Source organism: Rhinoderma darwinii, chromosome 7 (genome assembly GCF_050947455.1).
Source record: "Rhinoderma darwinii isolate aRhiDar2 chromosome 7, aRhiDar2.hap1, whole genome shotgun sequence".
Lineage (NCBI taxonomy): Eukaryota > Metazoa > Chordata > Amphibia > Anura > Rhinodermatidae > Rhinoderma > Rhinoderma darwinii.
This window is the reverse complement of record NC_134693.1, coordinates 108,300,281-108,318,026: the sequence shown is the minus strand read 5'-3', so window position 1 is coordinate 108,318,026 and position 17,746 is coordinate 108,300,281. Positions and strand designations below refer to the sequence as shown.

General features: G+C 42.8%; 1 protein-coding gene across 2 annotated transcripts in view; it reads left to right on the top strand.

The window, feature by feature from the left end:
- Window positions 1-5,735, top strand: part of NEK4 (NIMA related kinase 4) — a 32,897-nt gene extending 27,162 nt beyond the window's left edge. For both annotated transcript variants that reach the window (XM_075833807.1, XM_075833806.1), the window contains 2 exons: window positions 937-1,070; window positions 3,909-5,735. In XM_075833807.1, the coding sequence (XP_075689922.1) occupies window positions 937-1,070; window positions 3,909-4,001 (227 nt within the window). In that variant the 3' untranslated portion in view covers window positions 4,002-5,735. The remainder of the gene's footprint in view (window positions 1-936; window positions 1,071-3,908) is intronic.
- Window positions 5,736-17,746: the final 12,011 nt, after the last annotated feature.

The following is a 17,746-nucleotide window of genomic DNA, read 5'->3' as shown; positions in this document are numbered from 1 at the left end:
TTAATGGTAGTTGATCAAGAAAAGACGCATTCAGAAGCAGCTGATTGTGAAATACTGAAAAGCTTACCATATAATAGGGGACTCCGTTGTTTAGGCACGGTTGGTCTTCTTATCAGCAGAAAATTAACAAATGGAGGAGCTCAACACCAGTTAGACAACTACTACTGCAGTGATCTCCAACTAGACAACTACTACTGCAGTGATCTCCAACTAGACAACTACTACTGCAGTGATCTCCAACTAGACAACTACTACTGCAGTGATCTCCAACTAGACAACTACTACTGCAGTGATCTCCAACTAGACAACTACTACTGCAGTGATCTCCAACTAGACAACTACTACTGCAGTGATCTCCAACTAGACAACTACTACTGCCGTGATCTCCAACTAGACAACTACTACTGCCGTGATCTCCAACTAGACAACTACTACTGCAGTGATCTCCAACTAGACAACTACTACTGCCGTGATCTCCAACTAGACAACTACTACTGCAGTGATCTCCAACTAGACAACTACTACTGCAGTGATCTCCAACTAGACAACTACTACTGCAGTGATCTCCAACTAGACAACTACTACTGCAGTGATCTCCAACTAGACAACTACTACTGCAGTGATCTCCAACTAGACAACTACTACTGCCGTGATCTCCAACTAGACAACTACTACTGCCGTGATCTCCAACTAGACAACTACTACTGCAGTGATCTCCAACTAGACAACTACTACTGCAGTGATCTCCAACTAGCTGAAGAGCCACAGGATAGAGACCACTAGACTACTGGGTGTACATTGGGGGTATCCCATATAAATGTGGCTGCATAGACCTACAAATCCGATTTTCTTATTAGTAACATAGTTTTAATGTATTTATTTTTAATTGTAGAATAGACTTTCCTCATATAGAAAATGTTATGCTCTTTTTCTCAGATAATTTAACGGTCCCAGAAAAATTCCGCAGGATGATTGAAGCTTTGAGGACTGATGTTGTAAAGGGACTGGGAGTTAAAGTCCTGGAGGAAGTGTACAATGTTATGGATGAGGAGGATGAAAATCTGAGAGAGGTAAGTGATTGTAGTGCCTGCAGGCAGCCAGCATGTTCTCTTTTAAATCTATGCCTATGCATAGGTTTTGTAGCGGGAAAATGGAGCACCTCCTGCTATAAAGATATATTAAAATGTACCTAACTTTTCAGGTGACTTTTCAGAATAAGCTGTCATATGTGTGTACATGAGGCATAACACTATTTCTGGACATTATATGACTTGTATTCTGCATTATTTAGCAGTTTTCCCTTCTGCAGGCTCGATCACTAATTCTCAGTGGTCTCTGAGCTAGTGGACAGAGCCTAACTGCTATCATGTTTGCCATACACTGCACACACAGATGCAAATCCTGCTTTCCTATATCTACCATATACAGGGCTCATCCACACGTAGCGGAATTGCTGCGTATTTTCCGTCTAGAATTATGTACAGAAAATACACAGCAGAATACAGTAGCAGCAAAGTGGGTGAGATTTAACAAATATCATCCACACACTGTGTCAATATTGCGAGCAGAAATTGACCTGCATTTTTCACACCGCAGCATCTCAATTCCTGCTGTGGAAAGTCCAGTGAATTTCTGCGTTTTTCAGAGGAGTTGTCACCATCTTCTAACATTGTGAAAAACAAAAGCAAAATATGCACCATTTTCTGCAGTCAAAAACGCAGGAAATGGTGCATTCTTGCCACTGCGGAAATTCTGCTATTTTCAATGGAATTGCTGTTACGTGTGGACAAGCCCAAATAGAAGCAGCGGCAACATGGAGATTATACAGCGGTACAGACCAGTATAGCTGTGAATCCAGCACTGGAGTGACATAGAAATGTTACCAGCAGCCTGCGTCGTCTTCTCTCTGCTCGTGCTTCCTCCCCCTTCTCACCCCTCCCCTCTCCATAGAGTTTTATGCAGCGCGTCTGTTGCTGACTCACTCTCTCTGCTCCCTCCTCCTGCTCCACCCTCTCCTCTCCATAGACTTGTGTTAGCAGGCAGTGAAGAGATACATCCCCACCTTCTGCAGCCCGTCAATTCTGCTTTGTAACCAGCGATGGACTTTGCTTGACGATAGGGGGTGGTCAGCAGAGTACATGAAAGGAGACACCTAGTGGTAGTAACTTCACACAGAATTTGTATGGCTAAAACAACTAAATTTTAACAGTAAGTAAGTTACAAAGTTGATCTATATAAGGTATACTAATAATTTTAGCATAAGTTGTTTAAAAAATGATTGTCCATTTAAGAAATTACTAGAAAATGAGAACTAGTAGAGCCATTAATCAACAGCAGAGGGCAGGGATTGGGGAGGGTTTACAGTAGAGAATACGGAACACTTCCTGCTCGGCAGGCACTTGCCAGCTTATGTGCATACAGCACGTGGCCTTTTAAAGCTACTTTTTCAGAGTTATGCAAGGACTTTGTCAAAATAGATATGTTTAGACTTGTTCCCACATTGGCTATCTAGCGGTGTTAGTTGGGGCTGTATCATAACTGCTGATGGGCTCCCTTTAACACCGTCAGGACTGAATCATTTTTTGCTTTTTAATTTTGCTATCATTTACCCCGCCTTCCAAGAGCTAAAATGTTCTCTATTTTTCTGTCAATAGGGTGGTGTGAGGGCTTATTTGTGGGAGTTGTAGTTTCTATTGGCACCATTTAAAGTACCTTATAATGTACTGGGAAACTGAAAAAAAATTGTTTGCGGGATGAAACTGTGGAAAACTGCGAATTTTTTTGCTTTTTTTTTAGCTTTTACGGCTTTCACCGTGCGGAAAAAACAACATAACTTTATTCTGCAGCTCCATGCGATTACGGTGATACCAAATTTATATATATTTTTTTTATATTACACTACTTTTAAAAAAAAAAAAAATCACTGTTAAAAAAAATATATATATTGTTTTTTGTTTCAACCACATTCTGAGAGCCATAACTTTTTTTTTTTTCTGTGCATTGAGCGGTGTGAGGGCTTAGTTTTTGCAGGACGAGTTGTAGTTTTTTATTGGTACTATTTTTTGGTACATACAACTTTTTGATCACTGTTTATATAATTTTATTGGAGTTCACCATGCGAGTTAAATAATGGTATATTATAATAGTTTGGACTTTTACAGACGCAGCAATACCAATTTAGTTGTTTTGTTTTTTTTTACATTATTTTAAAGGAAAAATGAGAAAAGGGTTTTTTTTTTTTGGTTTTTTTTTCACTACTAATAACTTTAACTATTTTTATCACATTTTATTAGTTCCCCTAGGGGACTTGAACCAGCAATCGTAAGATCGCTGGTACAATACACTGCCATACTAATGTATTTCAGTATATTGTCATTTTTACAGGCTTCTGTTAAGCCCTGCCACATGCAGGGCTTAACAGAGGCAGAGTGAAGGCAGACCTGGGGGCCTTCATTAGGCCCCTGGGCTGCTATGACAACTATCGGCACCCCACCATCCGCCGATGAGCTTGCCCCAGGCAGGGCTCAACAGAAGCAGAGTGAATGCAGTCCTGGGGGCCTTCATTAGGCCCCAGGGCTGCCATGATAACTATCGTTACCCCACGATCGCATAGTGGGGGTGCCCCCTCTTTTTAACGCCTCAGCTGTGATTGACCGCAGCATTTGAGGAGTTAAAGAGCCAGGAACAGCAAGGTCGCTGTTCCTGGCCGTTAGTCCCGGGTGTCTGCTGTAAAACACAGCTGACACCTGTAGTGTATGGAGGGCACCAGGACGTAATAGCACGTCGTGGTGCGTGAAGAGGCTAAGAAGGTTTTTAAGGCTATCGCTGGAGGTCTGCTTTAAGGGAATAAATTAATTGCTTTGTACTCATTTATGTGCTGTCATAAAAGCTTTTATCTTTTCTTCCAGTTGCATTTGCAGAAATTCCTTGGAGAGAAGTACAGCAACTACAACTTGAAAGTTCGCCAACTTAAGTTTTTTGAAGAGAATTCAAAATTTTAATTGAATTGTTATAGGTCATTTATTAAGACCATCCATTTTTACATGTTTTCATTTTTATCCTCTAGGTAATTTCCTCCTTGTGTTGAGGGGATATAAATGGCAATATATTTTAATATTGCCAAATTTCTACAGAATTGTTTAATGCCTGCAGAACATTTCTATGAGGATTTGTGCGTGATGATCTGAATGTATCTGTGACTAAACCTATCAACGTCTTTTTAACTTGTAGACGAGTAAACATTTTTACTCTTTTGTAAACATCCTTTTATATATGTTTTAGAGTATTAAAAAGAATTGTAACCTCTATGTATTTACTTCCTGTTTGTACAATGTCGGTAACATCTATTATCTGTGATAAACTGTAGAGTAGTAACTTCTTAGTAATGTAAATTTCCAAAGTACTTATACACTATATGAACAAAATATTGGGACATTCAGTCCCATTGCCACAGGTGTATAAAATCCAGCACCTCCCCCTGTGGTCGCCTTTACAAACATTAAGTGAAAGAATGAAGTCATTGTAGAGAGCTCACTGAATTCCAGCGTGGTACTGTAATAGGAATGTCACCGTTGTAACAAGTCAGTTCATGACATTTCTTGTTCCTAGATGTTCCACAAACAACTGTGAGTGGTATTATTGCAAAGTGGAAGTATTTAGAAACCACAGCAACTCTGCCACGAAGTGGCAGACCATGTAAAGTTACAGAGCAGGGTCGCCCAGTGCTGAGGCGCATAGTGCATAAAAGTTGCCAACGTACTGCTGAGGTCCAAACCTCTGGCATTAACATCTGCACAAAAACTGTACGCCGGGTGCTTCATGGCACGGGTTTTCATGGCCAAACAGCTGCATGCAAGCCTTATAATCACCAAGCACAATGCCAAGCGTCGGATGGAGTGGTGTAAAACTCTGGAGCAGTGGAGATGTGTTCTGGGGAGTGACTAATCACGCTTCTCTTTTTGGTAGTCTGATGGATGAGTCTGGGTTTGGTGAATGCCAGAAGAAAGTTACCTGCCTGACTGCATTGTGCCAACTGTAAAGTTTGTTGGAGGAGGGATAATGCTATGGGGTTGTTTTTCAGGGATCGACTTGGGCCCTAGTCCCAGTGACGGGAAATCTTAATGCTTCAGCATACCAAGTCATTTTGGACAATTTATGCTTCCAACTTTGTGTGAACAGTTTGGGTGACGCCCTTTCCTGTTCCAGGATGACTGTGCCCCAGTGCACAAAGCAAGGTCCATAAAGACATGGTTGGGTGAGTTTGGTGTGGAAGAACTTGACTGGCACGCACAGAGCCCTGACCTCAACCCAATCAAAAACTTTTGGGATGAACTAGAGCGGAGATTACAACCCAGGTCCTCTTGTCCAACATTAAGTGTCTGACCTCACAAATGATCTTCTGGATAAACGGGCAACAACTCCTACAGACACACTCCAAAATCTTGTAGAAAGGAGTAGAAGTTGTTTTGGCTGCAAAAGGGGGGGGGGGGGGGACCAGCTCCATATTATTACCTATGGATATAGAATGGGATGTCGTAAAAGCTCCTGTAGGTGTAATGGTTAGGTGTCTCAATACTTTTGTCCATATAGTGTACCTCCACCATTTTATTAAATTGCAGGTTGTGTCTTAAAAAAAAGTACTTCTCCCACATCATCATGAAAATATTTGTGTAACTGGGTGCACGTTTCACCCCCATTACTGTTCCCTGAAAATAAAATGTATGATACCACCAGAAGTAGTTATAAAATCCGTGTTACAGGCAATGTATCATCTCGTTCACACATGCTCTGCCCCTCATGTGGAATAATAGTAGACAATGAGGAAACATCTGCTACATACAAACGTATATCCTTCACGTGGTATGGTATATCAACAACGGCAAAGTCATAGTTATCTATAGGAGTCCCTGCCTCGCTGCGGAAAAACTGTCCTGTACTAAAAACATGATTACACTATGGGACAGTAGTTCCGCGGAGAGGCAGGGACACCTACCGTCATAGATAACTATGACAATAGGAGCCCGGCTCCCTGCACTGTGTTCAGTCCGGGAAATGCGGCCGACAGGTGGACCGTATATCACGAACCAAACACGCTCGTGTGAATCCAGCCTAAGGGTGTACTAGATTCTCTTTTTTTCTTCATACTGCTCCCCATCTTGGGGTTTAGCACACTTCCTCCTTTTTTGGGGTAATTTTTTTTTCTGTAATGGTAAAAAAACAAAAAAAACAACAGGATTCTCTGCAGATTAAATAGTCTGTCTTATTCTACAATGGCACCATTTTATTAGCAATTAGAAAAACGTTGTTGCATATTGTCATCATAATTCACATAATGTTGCTTTCTATTGAATGAAGCTCTATTAAAAGGGTTTTCCCAGAAATATATTTCTGATCGCTGGGGGCCCTGCTTCTTGTGTGAAGGGGGTCCCGAACCCGCTGTTCCTCCTCACTGCTTGCTGCAGTGCCGCCGCTCCATTCAAAGTCTACGAGAATGACGGACAGAGCTGAGTATAGCACTCGGTTGTATCTGTCGTTCTCAACCACCGCCGCTTCAACCGCCTCATTTTAGGGGGTGCAGTGGGGAGAATCTGGGAGTTCAGGACCCCCATTCTTATGATTTGTGAAGGTGCCAGCCATCAGAAAAATATCACCTATCCTGTGGATAGGTTATAATTTATAATTCTGGGAAAACCCCTTTAATAAGCCATGTTTTTGATAATGCCGATAGGTTCTTTCCACTTGATCCCCTTTTTTTTATTTTTATTTATCAACAATTTTATTATTATCACTGTTCAATTTTGAACAAAGCTTTCGGATTCACCCCGATCGGCAGACATTCTCATAATATTGTTCATCTCATTTACCCACTCCTGCAAAGAAGGCAGATTAACGGACTTCCAATGACGTGGAATTACAGTCCTAGCCGCAGTCAGAAAATGCCTAAAGATGCCCCTTTTGAGGTGTGGGAGTGATCCAGGAACCATGGAAAGCAATCCAATAGAAGGAGAAGCAGAAACTGTACCATCGAGTGAGAATTTTATAATTTTTTTCCTGAGTAAAACAGGAAGTCGGCCGTTTATGGGCTAAGAGGAAAGAAGTCTGCCAATCCTCAGAGTGTTGAAAGCCCAATTCCCCATCCCATGCCTTGGTGAACACCAATTGAGAGGAAGAGTAACCAGGCCGGAGGATCCCATGTAGATAAGAGAGCATATGAGATGGGGCAGAAGACAAGGATAGATATAATTCCAAAGGAGTCTTATCCTGAAGCAACGCAAGACAGGCTCCCATGGAAGAAAAATAGGACCGTAGTTGAAAATAGGACCACCAAATTGAGCGTCTCCACGGGCAGGCCTCCGAGACAGCAGCCAGCGACAAAATTTCACCCTCAGGTGTAAGGTTCTGAGCGAAGTACACCCCGTCCTGTCTCCCCCAGCATAGGAAAGTGTCCACACCCATGGACGGAGGGAAGGAGGGGTTATCAAAAAGAGTCCAGGGACCCGGACGATCTGCAAGGTCCGAAGCACCTATGACCCGATCCCAAACAACAAGAAACTGACGTGTGAGGAAAGGCAGAGAAGATGTTGGTCGCCGTGAACTAGGCAACCAAGGCAAAGAGGACAATGCAAGAGAGGACATACTTTTTTCAATGCGCACCCATTGCCTACCAGTATGTGATCGGAACCAATCCACTAATCTCATGAGGATCGCAGCTTGGTGGTAACGTTTGAAATCTGGCAAACCCACTCCCCCCTCCACTTTAGGCCGACTAAGGACAGAGAATCGAATGCGAGGCCTAGAGGAGCCCCACACAAATTTGGTTATGGCCCTATGTAATGTCTTAAAGAAGGCAGCGGGCACCATAATAGGGACAGTCTGAAATATGTACAGAAACTTTGGCAATATATCCATTTTAACCGCGTTGATACGCCCAAACCACTTCATGCACCCACCCCCATACTCCACTAAATCTCGCAAGGTACACTGTAGAACAGGTGTGTAATTTAATTTAAACAGCTCCGACAACTGAGTAGGAATCTGTATCCCCAAGTATTTCAAAGACGTGGTCTGCCACTTGAACGGGAAGACCTCAGCGAGGGGAGCAGCTAAAGATATATTCAACGCCTCCGATTTAGAGTAATTGACTTTAAAATTACTCAAATGGCCAAATCGCTCAAACTCCCCAGTCAAGGACGGCAATGAAATCATAGGATCCGTAATGTACAGGAGAAGATCATGAGCATAGAGTGCTAACTTATGAAGCCGAGTACCAACACAGATGCCATTAATGTTGGGGTTATTCCGCAGTGCCACAGCCAGGTGCTCCATGACCAAAACATACAGCAGAGGTGAAAGTGGGCACCCCTGTCTCGTACCATTGGTAACAGGCAGAGAGGCAGACAAAAGACCATTGACTCGAACCCAAACCATAGGCCTATGATAAGGAGCCATAATATTATTCAACATGTTAGAGCCAAGTCCAATCTGGGTCAAGACACCTTGGAGAAACACCCAATGCACCCTATCAAAAGCCTTTTCGGCATCAATGGAAAGCAAACACAGTGGAATCTTGCGCGTCTGACAATATGATGTTAAAAGAGGAGTCTTATTAGTATTATCCTGTGCTTCTCTGCCTTCACAAAACCCACCTGGTCATCCATGACCAAGCCAGGCAAGAACGGAGATAGGCGAGAGGCAATCAATTTCGCAAAAAGTTTCACGTCTACATTTATCAACGAAAAGGGTCTAAAGTTTGCGCACGGCATTGGATCTTTTACTTGATTCCCTTTTAATTCATCCCCATCACTTGACATTTGCCTAATTACTTTCTGATCAAGTTCCTAAATTTCTAGAATTATGACTTGCAAGGTGACTTTTTTATTTTATTTGAGACACCAGGTTCTGTTCACACTTAATTTCCATCAGGTTTCCATTGCTCTTTGAAAGCTCGAAAAGCATAGTATGTTGTGCTATTCTATCACATAAAAAAATAAAATAGAAACCTGATTGCCATTGTCAAAACAGAAATACCATATCCTGTGAAAATAGAAGTCGTGAAGCCAGTGTGAACGACAGTCTTCTAAACACCCTACCTGCACTAATCACTTATCTCTCAAATTTGTATGTTTCTTCAGCATAGTGTTTCTTCCAACCTTTACAGCTTTCTTCTGACAAAACCATCCAAGTTAACTCTAGGTCAGTGCTTCTCAAACGGTGAGGCAGTCCTTACTGGTAAGCCATCACCCCCAGCTGATCAGGGGGAGGCAATTTTGACAAAAGTAGCCATATGCGGTGGGTGTGGTCAGCTATGAGAGAGTGAAGATGTGCCTTCCTGAGCTCCTCCATCAGCTTGACTCCAATCAGCTAGTATCTAGCTCACAATATGTGGAAAGCATCTAAAAAGATCAAGATCAGATCCTCTACTCGTCCCACCTTTCCCCAGGGCGATATTGGGGCATATTTCAACAGAATGAACCCTGTATAGCCGCTGGCTTCTGTCCTGACGAAGGCCCAAATCCCGAATAGCCACTCGGCTTCTCTTCCCTCCCTACCTCAACGCTCTGACAGCCCTACCACACAGTCTGCTGCCGTCGGTTTGATAGCTCCAGTGGAACCACCAGTATCGGTATGCCTCTTACCTCACCCTCCGTTCGCCACTGGTGACAACTCCCAGGTAACGCGGGCTGCAGCCATTCAAGATGGCTGCCAAGATCATACCGAAGCCGACCCTGGGACTTCACAGACCCATGGACAGCCTTTGCCGGCTGTACTTCCTAAGGGCCTCATGAGTGCAGAGGCGCTGATGGCTCCGCATCCCTCGGCTCCTCTCATGGCTGAAGCTCTCACCAGGGCCGCGCACGTGGCATCACAAAATAGCCATCGGCCTCCTGCATCGGGACCGCAAGTGAGTCCCCACATGATAAACCCGCCGGAGGCTGCACCTCCCAGCACCCCCTCTCCATGGCCTGGCAAGCCGTCCTTGATTGCTAGCAGGATTGAGACAGATGAGGCTGCCCCTGTCTCAATGGTTTCAGTACAAATAGACTTTACCTCTGTGGGTCACTCGCCAGCCATCGCCCTGCAACCCGCAGCTTCACAGCTAGACACCCAGAATTGTGAGTACAGATGCCGTGAACCTCACGCACCTCCTCTTCCCTCTACAGGGCCGTCCCAAATGCCCAGTCAAGTAACCATTCAGTAACAACAAGGTCCTATACAGCTAGGGGTATTCCCTTCCTGGTCCTCTGAATCCTCCTGGAGCAACTCCCCACACCCACCTTACATTCAACCACCCCTCCATTAGCCCACCAAGGGTCTGCTCTTTCTCACTGGTCTTTACCTACATCAATACCTCCTAATCTGGATCTTTCTCAACATCCAGACGGCATTCCGGCTGTTTTCAGATTAAGTCAACCGGAGTCTGCATCTATGTCTGTATGTGACATGCCATATGCTGGGGAGAATAGAACAGCTACTCTCTCTGATATTCACTTGATGGTTCAAATGTATCCCACAAGAGCTGATATGTCCTCCTTTGCCAAAGAGATTGTGGACGAATGTAAACTGGAGTTTACCCAATGCCGAGCTGAACTTTCCTCACTCTCTACAAGGGTGGATAACCTTGATCATAATCGCAATGCTGACTGCTCAACTGTTCACTCTTCAACAGCACCTTGATGATATTGAAAACCATAATCTGATCTCTTCTCTACATTATTCAATATCTTCAATAACCTATTGGGCGGTCCACCAAATACCCATATTGAAATCGACCAAGCTCATCGGGCACTACGTCCGCCAAGCCTAGATGAACATCGATCACGAAATGTTACATGCCGGATCCACTTTTATGCTATTAAGGACTCGATCTTACAAAAGACCAGACAGCAACCTACTATCTTTTACCAAGGCACACAATTACGTATCCTGCCAGACCTATCTAGGCACACCTTGGCGCAAAGGTCAGCTCTTAAACCAATCCTGGAAGTACTTCGGGACCAGGGCCTTTCCTACAGATGGGGTTTCCCTTTTGCCCTACTGGTTAGATGAGAAGGTCAAACATACGCTCTACGATCACCATATGATCTGCCTGACTTCCTTTGGACTTAGACCTTCCCCCACATTTCACTACAGGAATGGCCCTCGTTGTTGTCCTCTGCAGGCAGAGGCTCTCAAACGGGCCGCCCTCCCCAGAATCCTAACAGGGGTCAACCCCAAAGACGTCCCAGGAGAAAGTCTAGACGCCGACAGGAACAAGATTCTCTACCACCCATGGAGACGGGTCGTTCTGCATGATGGTATTTGCATGATGTCATTCACTAAGGCCAATGTATACCTTGCAGGACCTATGCTGCAATCTCTATATATGTCCTGTCAGCAACTTGAAGTTCCCCCTATGGTCTGGATGGATCTTCAATGACTACCCTGACTTTGTGTTATCAGTGATATGTTTAACCCCGTCCCGCACCTTGACGTAACTGCACGTTGATGTGTGCAGTAACTTCGTGCACCTCGACGTGCAGTTACGTCAGTGCTTTGACAGTTAACCGCCGCGCGGCGCTACACCGCAGCGGCGGTTAACTGTGCAGGGTGTCTGCCCTGCATTCCCCGTTGCCTATCAGCAGCCCATCGCCGCTGATTTTGGCAGTTAACCCCTTAATTGCGGCGTTCGATTTTGATCGCCACATTTAAGTTGTTTAGCCCCGATCGGCAGGCCCCACGTGAAATCACGGGGGCTGGAGATGGTACCCATGGCAATCAGACGCCAGACAATGGCTTCCAGGCTGCCATGTACAGAAGCTTATGAGGACCAGCCGGAGGGTGGTCATCGTAGGCTTCCTGTCAGTGTGACTGTCATGTCACAATGACAGTTGGAATGCATTACACTACGTAGGTAGTGTAATGTATTCCAGCAGCGATCAGAGCTGCAAGCCTAAGTGTAAAAATAAAAGCTATAAGTGACATAAATAAGAACTGCTTTTTTTCCTATAGTAAGTCTTTTATTATAGGAAAAAAATGAACACGTAAAAAAAAAAGTACACATATTTGGTATCACCGCGTTCGTAGCGACCCCAACTATAAAACTATAATATTATTTTTCCCGCACGGTGAACACCGCAAAAAAAATAAACGAAAAACAATACCAGAATCACTATTTTTTGGTCACCACCCCTCCCAAAATATACAATAAAAAGTGATCAAAAATTTGCATGTACGCCAAAATAGTACCGATACAAACTACAACCCGTCCCACAAAAAACAAGCCCTTACACAGCTTTTTTGACTGAAAAATAAAAAACTTATGGCTCTTAGAATACGGTGACACAAAAAATAAATTATTTTCTAAATAAGTTCTTTTATTGCGCAAACGCTGCAAAACATAAAAAAACTATATACATCTGGTATCGCCGTAATCGTACCGACCCGCAGAATAAAATATAATGGTCATTTATAGCCCAGGGTGAACGCTGTAAAAACTAAATAAAAATCATTGTCAGAATTGATGGTTTTTGGTCACCTTGCTTGCCGAAAAATGGAATAAAAAGTGATAAAAAAAATAAATCGCATGTAGCCCAAAATGGTACCAATGAAAATTACAGATTGTCTCGCAACAAATAAGCCCTCACGCAGCTCCGGTGGTGAAAAAATAAAAAAAGTTCCGGCTCCCAGAATATGGCGATGCAAAATGTTCAGTGTTCCAAAAGCGGATAGGATAAGTGCGACACTGGCCACATATCTGCGGATTATTATTTATTTACCCCATTATTATATCCTTTTCTTATGCCCCTGATGTACTCTGCCCAGCCTACATATGCCCCCACATTATAAACTGAAATACCAGCAAAACGCTACTACCAAGCAAAATCTGCGCTCCAAAAGCCAAATGCCGCTCCCTCCCTTCTGAGCCCTACAGCGTGCCCAAACAGCTGTTTACGTCCACCGATATGGCATCGCCATACCCGGGAGAACCCGATTAATATTTTATGAGGTATTTGTGGCACAAACTGGGCACAACATGTAGTGCACTAAAATGGCACATCAGTGGAAATTTTTAATTTTCACTCTGCACCCTCTGCTGCGCATTAAACCCTTTGCGCACCATGACTTAATAGCATGTCGTGGTGTGGGGGGTGATATATGGAGCGTGTCACGTGCTGAGCCCGCGCCATACGCTGCGGGTGTCACCGGTGTATTACAGCTGATACCCAGGACTAACAGACAGAAACAGCGATCGCGCTGTTACAGGAGCCTGTAAAAATCACAATATACTGCAATACATTAGTATTGCAGTGTATTCTACCAGTGATCTAATGATTGCTGGTTCAAGTCTCCTAGGGGGACTAATAAAATATGTAAAAACAAAACTAAATAGTTATTATTAGTGGAAAAAATGAAACAAATATTTAAAGTCCAAAAAGAAAACCCTTTTCACATTTTTTTCTCTAAAGTAATGTAAAAAAATTAAAAAAAATACACAAAATTGGTATCGCTGCGTCCATAGCTATTACAATATACCATTATTGAACTCGCAAGGTGAACGCCGTGAAAAATAAATAATTTTCAACGGCAAAATCACAGTTTTTTGGTCACCTTGGCTCTAACAAGAAATTTAATAAAAAGTGCTCAAAAAGTCTTATGTACCAAGAAATGGTACCAATAAAAACTACAGCTCATCCCGCAAAAAATAAGCCTTCACACCAATCTATTGACGGAAAAATAAAAAAGTTTTGCCTCTCGGAAAGCGGGGAGGAAAAAAGCAAAAGCAAAACATGGATCAGTTCAGAAAGGGTTAATTACTTTCTAATGAAAAAACATTTATGACCACATGTGGGGTATAGCCGTTCTCAGGAGAAATTGCTTTACAAATGTTGGGGTGCTTGATCCTCCTTTATCCTTTGTGAAATTGAAAAAATTCAACATTTTAGTGGAAATAATGTTGATATTAATTTTCACGCCCTAATTCTAATAAATTCTGCAAAGGACGTGTGGGGTCTAAATGCTCACTATACTCCTAGATAGATTCCTTAAGTGGTGTAGTTTACCAAATGGGGTTACTTTTGGGGGGCTTCCACTGTTTCGGTCTCTCAGTGGCTTTGCAAATTCGACATGACACCCAAAAATTAAAAATGTCTACGTTTTTACAGAAAAAAAGTAGATTTTTACAGACTAATTCCAATGAATTCAGCAAAACAACTGTGGGGTCAAAATGCTAACTTTACCCCTAGAAAAATTCCTTGAGGGGTGTAGTTTCCAAAATGGGGTCACTTTTGGGGGGTTTCCACTGTTTTCATCCCTTCAGTGCATTGCAAACGCGACACGGCACTGAAAACTATTCCAGCAAAATCAGAAATCCAAATGGTGCTCCTTTTCTTCTGAGCCCTGCTGTGGGTCCAAACAGCAGTTTATTACCACATATGGGGTATTGCCATAATTGGAAGAAATTGCTTTACATATGTTGGTGTGTTTTTTCTACTTTATTCCTTGTAAAAATTTAACATTTCTAAGTTTTTTCACAAAAAAAGTAGATTTTCATCTTCACATACTAATTCAAATAAATAGAGCAAAACAACTGTGGGGTCAAAATGCTAACTTTACCCCTAGATAAATTCCTTGAGGGGTGTAGTTTCCAAAATGGGGTCACTTTTGGGGGGTCTTTACTGTTTTGGTACCACAAGACCTATTCAAACCTGACATGGTGCCTAAAATATATTCTAAAAAAAGGAGGCCCCAAAATCCACTAGGTGCTCCTTTGCTTCTGAGGCCGGTGCTTCAGTCCATTACCGCACTAGGACCACATGTGGGATATTTCTAAAAACTGCAGAATCTGTGCAATAAATATTGAGTTGCATTTCTTGGGTAAAACCTTCTGTGATACAGAAAAAAATGTATTACAAATGAATTTTCGATAAAAAAAATTGAATTTGTAAATTTCACCTCTACTTTGCTTTAATTCCTGTGAAACGCCTAAAGGGTTAAAACACTTTTTGAATGCTGTTTTGAATACTTTGAGGGGTGCAGTTTTCAAAATGGGGTGATTTATGGGGACTTTCTAATATATAAGGCCCTCAAAGCCACTTCAGACCTGAATTGGTCCCTGAAAAAATAGGCTTTTGAAATTTTCTTGAAAATATGAGAAATTGCTGCTAAAGTTCTAAGCCTTGTAACGTCCTAGAAAAATAAAAGAATGTTCAAAAATGTTCAAAAAATGATGCAAACATAGTAGACATATGCGAAATATAAACTAGTAAGTATTTTGTGTGGTATTACTATCTGTTTTACAAGTAGATACATTAAAATAAAGAAAAATGCAAATTTTTGCTAATTTTCTCTAAATCTTGGTGTTTTTTACAAATAAATATTGAATTTTTCGACCAAATTTTTTCCCTAACATAAAGTACAATATGTCACGAGAAAACATTCTCAGAATCACTTGGATAGGTAAAAGCATTCCGGAGTTATTACCACATAAAATGACACTTCAGATTTGAAAAATCGGCTTCGTCCTGAAGGCCAAAAAAGGCTCAGTCCTGAAGGGGTTAATCAGTTTAACGTTTGCTCCCCCCCCCTCCTTATTTTGATTTTACATACTACATTCCTAGCTGTTTATACTTGCCATATCATATTCAAGGGAGCACGGTAAAGGACCTATCTGGGGCGCCATCTGTGTCTCTTGGTCCCTCACGCACTTGTACTTAGTCTGTGCGTCAGTTTCCCTTTCACTGTCTTTTTTGTTGTTGTATCTGTTTTTTTCTGATGCTGTGATTTATATTCCTAGATTTTCCCTTTCCTCTTTTCCATTTGTGGTGACCCTGGACTCCTGCGTTTCCCCTATACTCCGGAAGACTTCAACGAGTGGTTCAGTCTATACCCATGGCTGAAATCACTATAGCCTCCTTCAATGCGAAGTGGCTGAATACACTGGAAAAGTGGGCGCAAATTCTACACCACCTTCACAAACGTACGGTACACATTGACAGTTTTCAAGAGAAGCACTTTAAAGAGGGTCATGCCCCTACCATTAAACATACATTTTATACACACTGGCACTTAAATAACAACCTATATTCCAGGTTTTGCGAAGTTGCCATAGTGCTCCACAAATCGCTCACTCACCAGGTTGTCAGCATTATGATGGACCCTGATGCTCGATATATTATTCTTGTCCTAAATATTGGTGGATGCGAGTTCACTTTGAATAATGCATATGCTCCCAACCAAGGTGAGGGTCCCTTCCTCCTAGCAACTTATAGACACTGCCCTTACGGGGGACTGTGGTGCTATGTGGTGACTTTAATCTCACTTTGGATCCGACAGTGGACAATTCTACTGGCCGCTCCTGTATAGCTTACATTGCTAGCAAAGAAGCAAAACGCACTCTCTTACAGCTTCAGCTCTGTGACACATGGCGCCTCCACCATCCTTCTTATAGAAGTTACAGTTTTTACTCCCATCCACATGGTACCTACAGTCGCCTCAACTATATACTTCTCCAACACCATGCTCTCCCCTGGGTGGCTCCACATCCATTGGTAATATTTTGTGGCCGGACTATGCCCCTGTATACTGCACCTTACATCTCCCCTTTCTCACTAAGGGCCCCTGGTCCTGGAAACTTAATGAGTCCCTACTCCAAGATGGGGTTTGCAGCATTGACCTGCTAAAAAACATTTAACATTTCACTTCTGACCATGCCCATGATACCACCTCTCCTGTGTTGCAATGGGAGGCCCTTAAATGTCTTCTCAGAGGGGTCCTCATAAAACACAGAGCTCGTCTTAAAAGAGAGAGGACCCACTCCCTCAAAAATGCCCTTCAAAAAATTAGCTCTCTTGAACTAGCTCATAAACACGCGCTTTCTGACTCGATACCACGGGAGTTACAAAGTGCCCGCCAAGAGGCCAAGCACTTTGTATGGACTTTGCCGTAGCAAACTCTATGAGTTTAGTAAGAAAAGTGGACGTATGTTAGCCAGAGTCCTAAAAAGTCAGATTGCACAATCTCATATACCAAACATTAAATCCCCAACTGGCCCTGTAGTTCATACGACACCCGAAATCGCGGATAGCTTTCATGATTTTTACTCTGGCCTCTATAACCTTCGGCCTCCAACCCCCCCACCTGGTGCGAACCAGGACCCTTTCCACTCCCCATTTACCCATCAATCCAGAGAGACCTCTGAGGAGATGGAGCAGATAGTTACAATGTCAAATTTTATAAGTCATTAGTTGACTATCTGGCGCCCCTTCTGCTCAAGCCGTTCAATTCCATTTCACCTGCAGTTCCCTTTCTATCTAACTCTACATTGGCGCATGTCACTGTCCTCCCTAAAGCAGGCAAAGACCCCCAGTTGTGCTCCAGTTATCGACCCATCTCATTGCTCAATGTAGACCTCAAAATCTACGCTAAATTACTAGCTAACAGATTGAACAGGCATTTACCTGACCTAGTCTATCTGGATCCAGTGGGGTTCGTGCCTGGCCGGGAGGCACGTGATAATACAATTAAAACTTTAGATATTATTCATCATGCACAAAAACAGCATATTCCTCTCATGATTCTGTACCTGGACGCCAAAATGCGTTCAATAGAATATCCTGGCCTGCTCTACGCCACTCTCTTCAACATATAGGACAGGGCCCCTCTCTAGCCATCTATCAATCCCCCTCCGCCCAATTAAAAATTAATGGTTTCCTTTCTGCGCCATTTACCATCCATAATGGTACTAGACAGGGATACCCACTGACCCCAC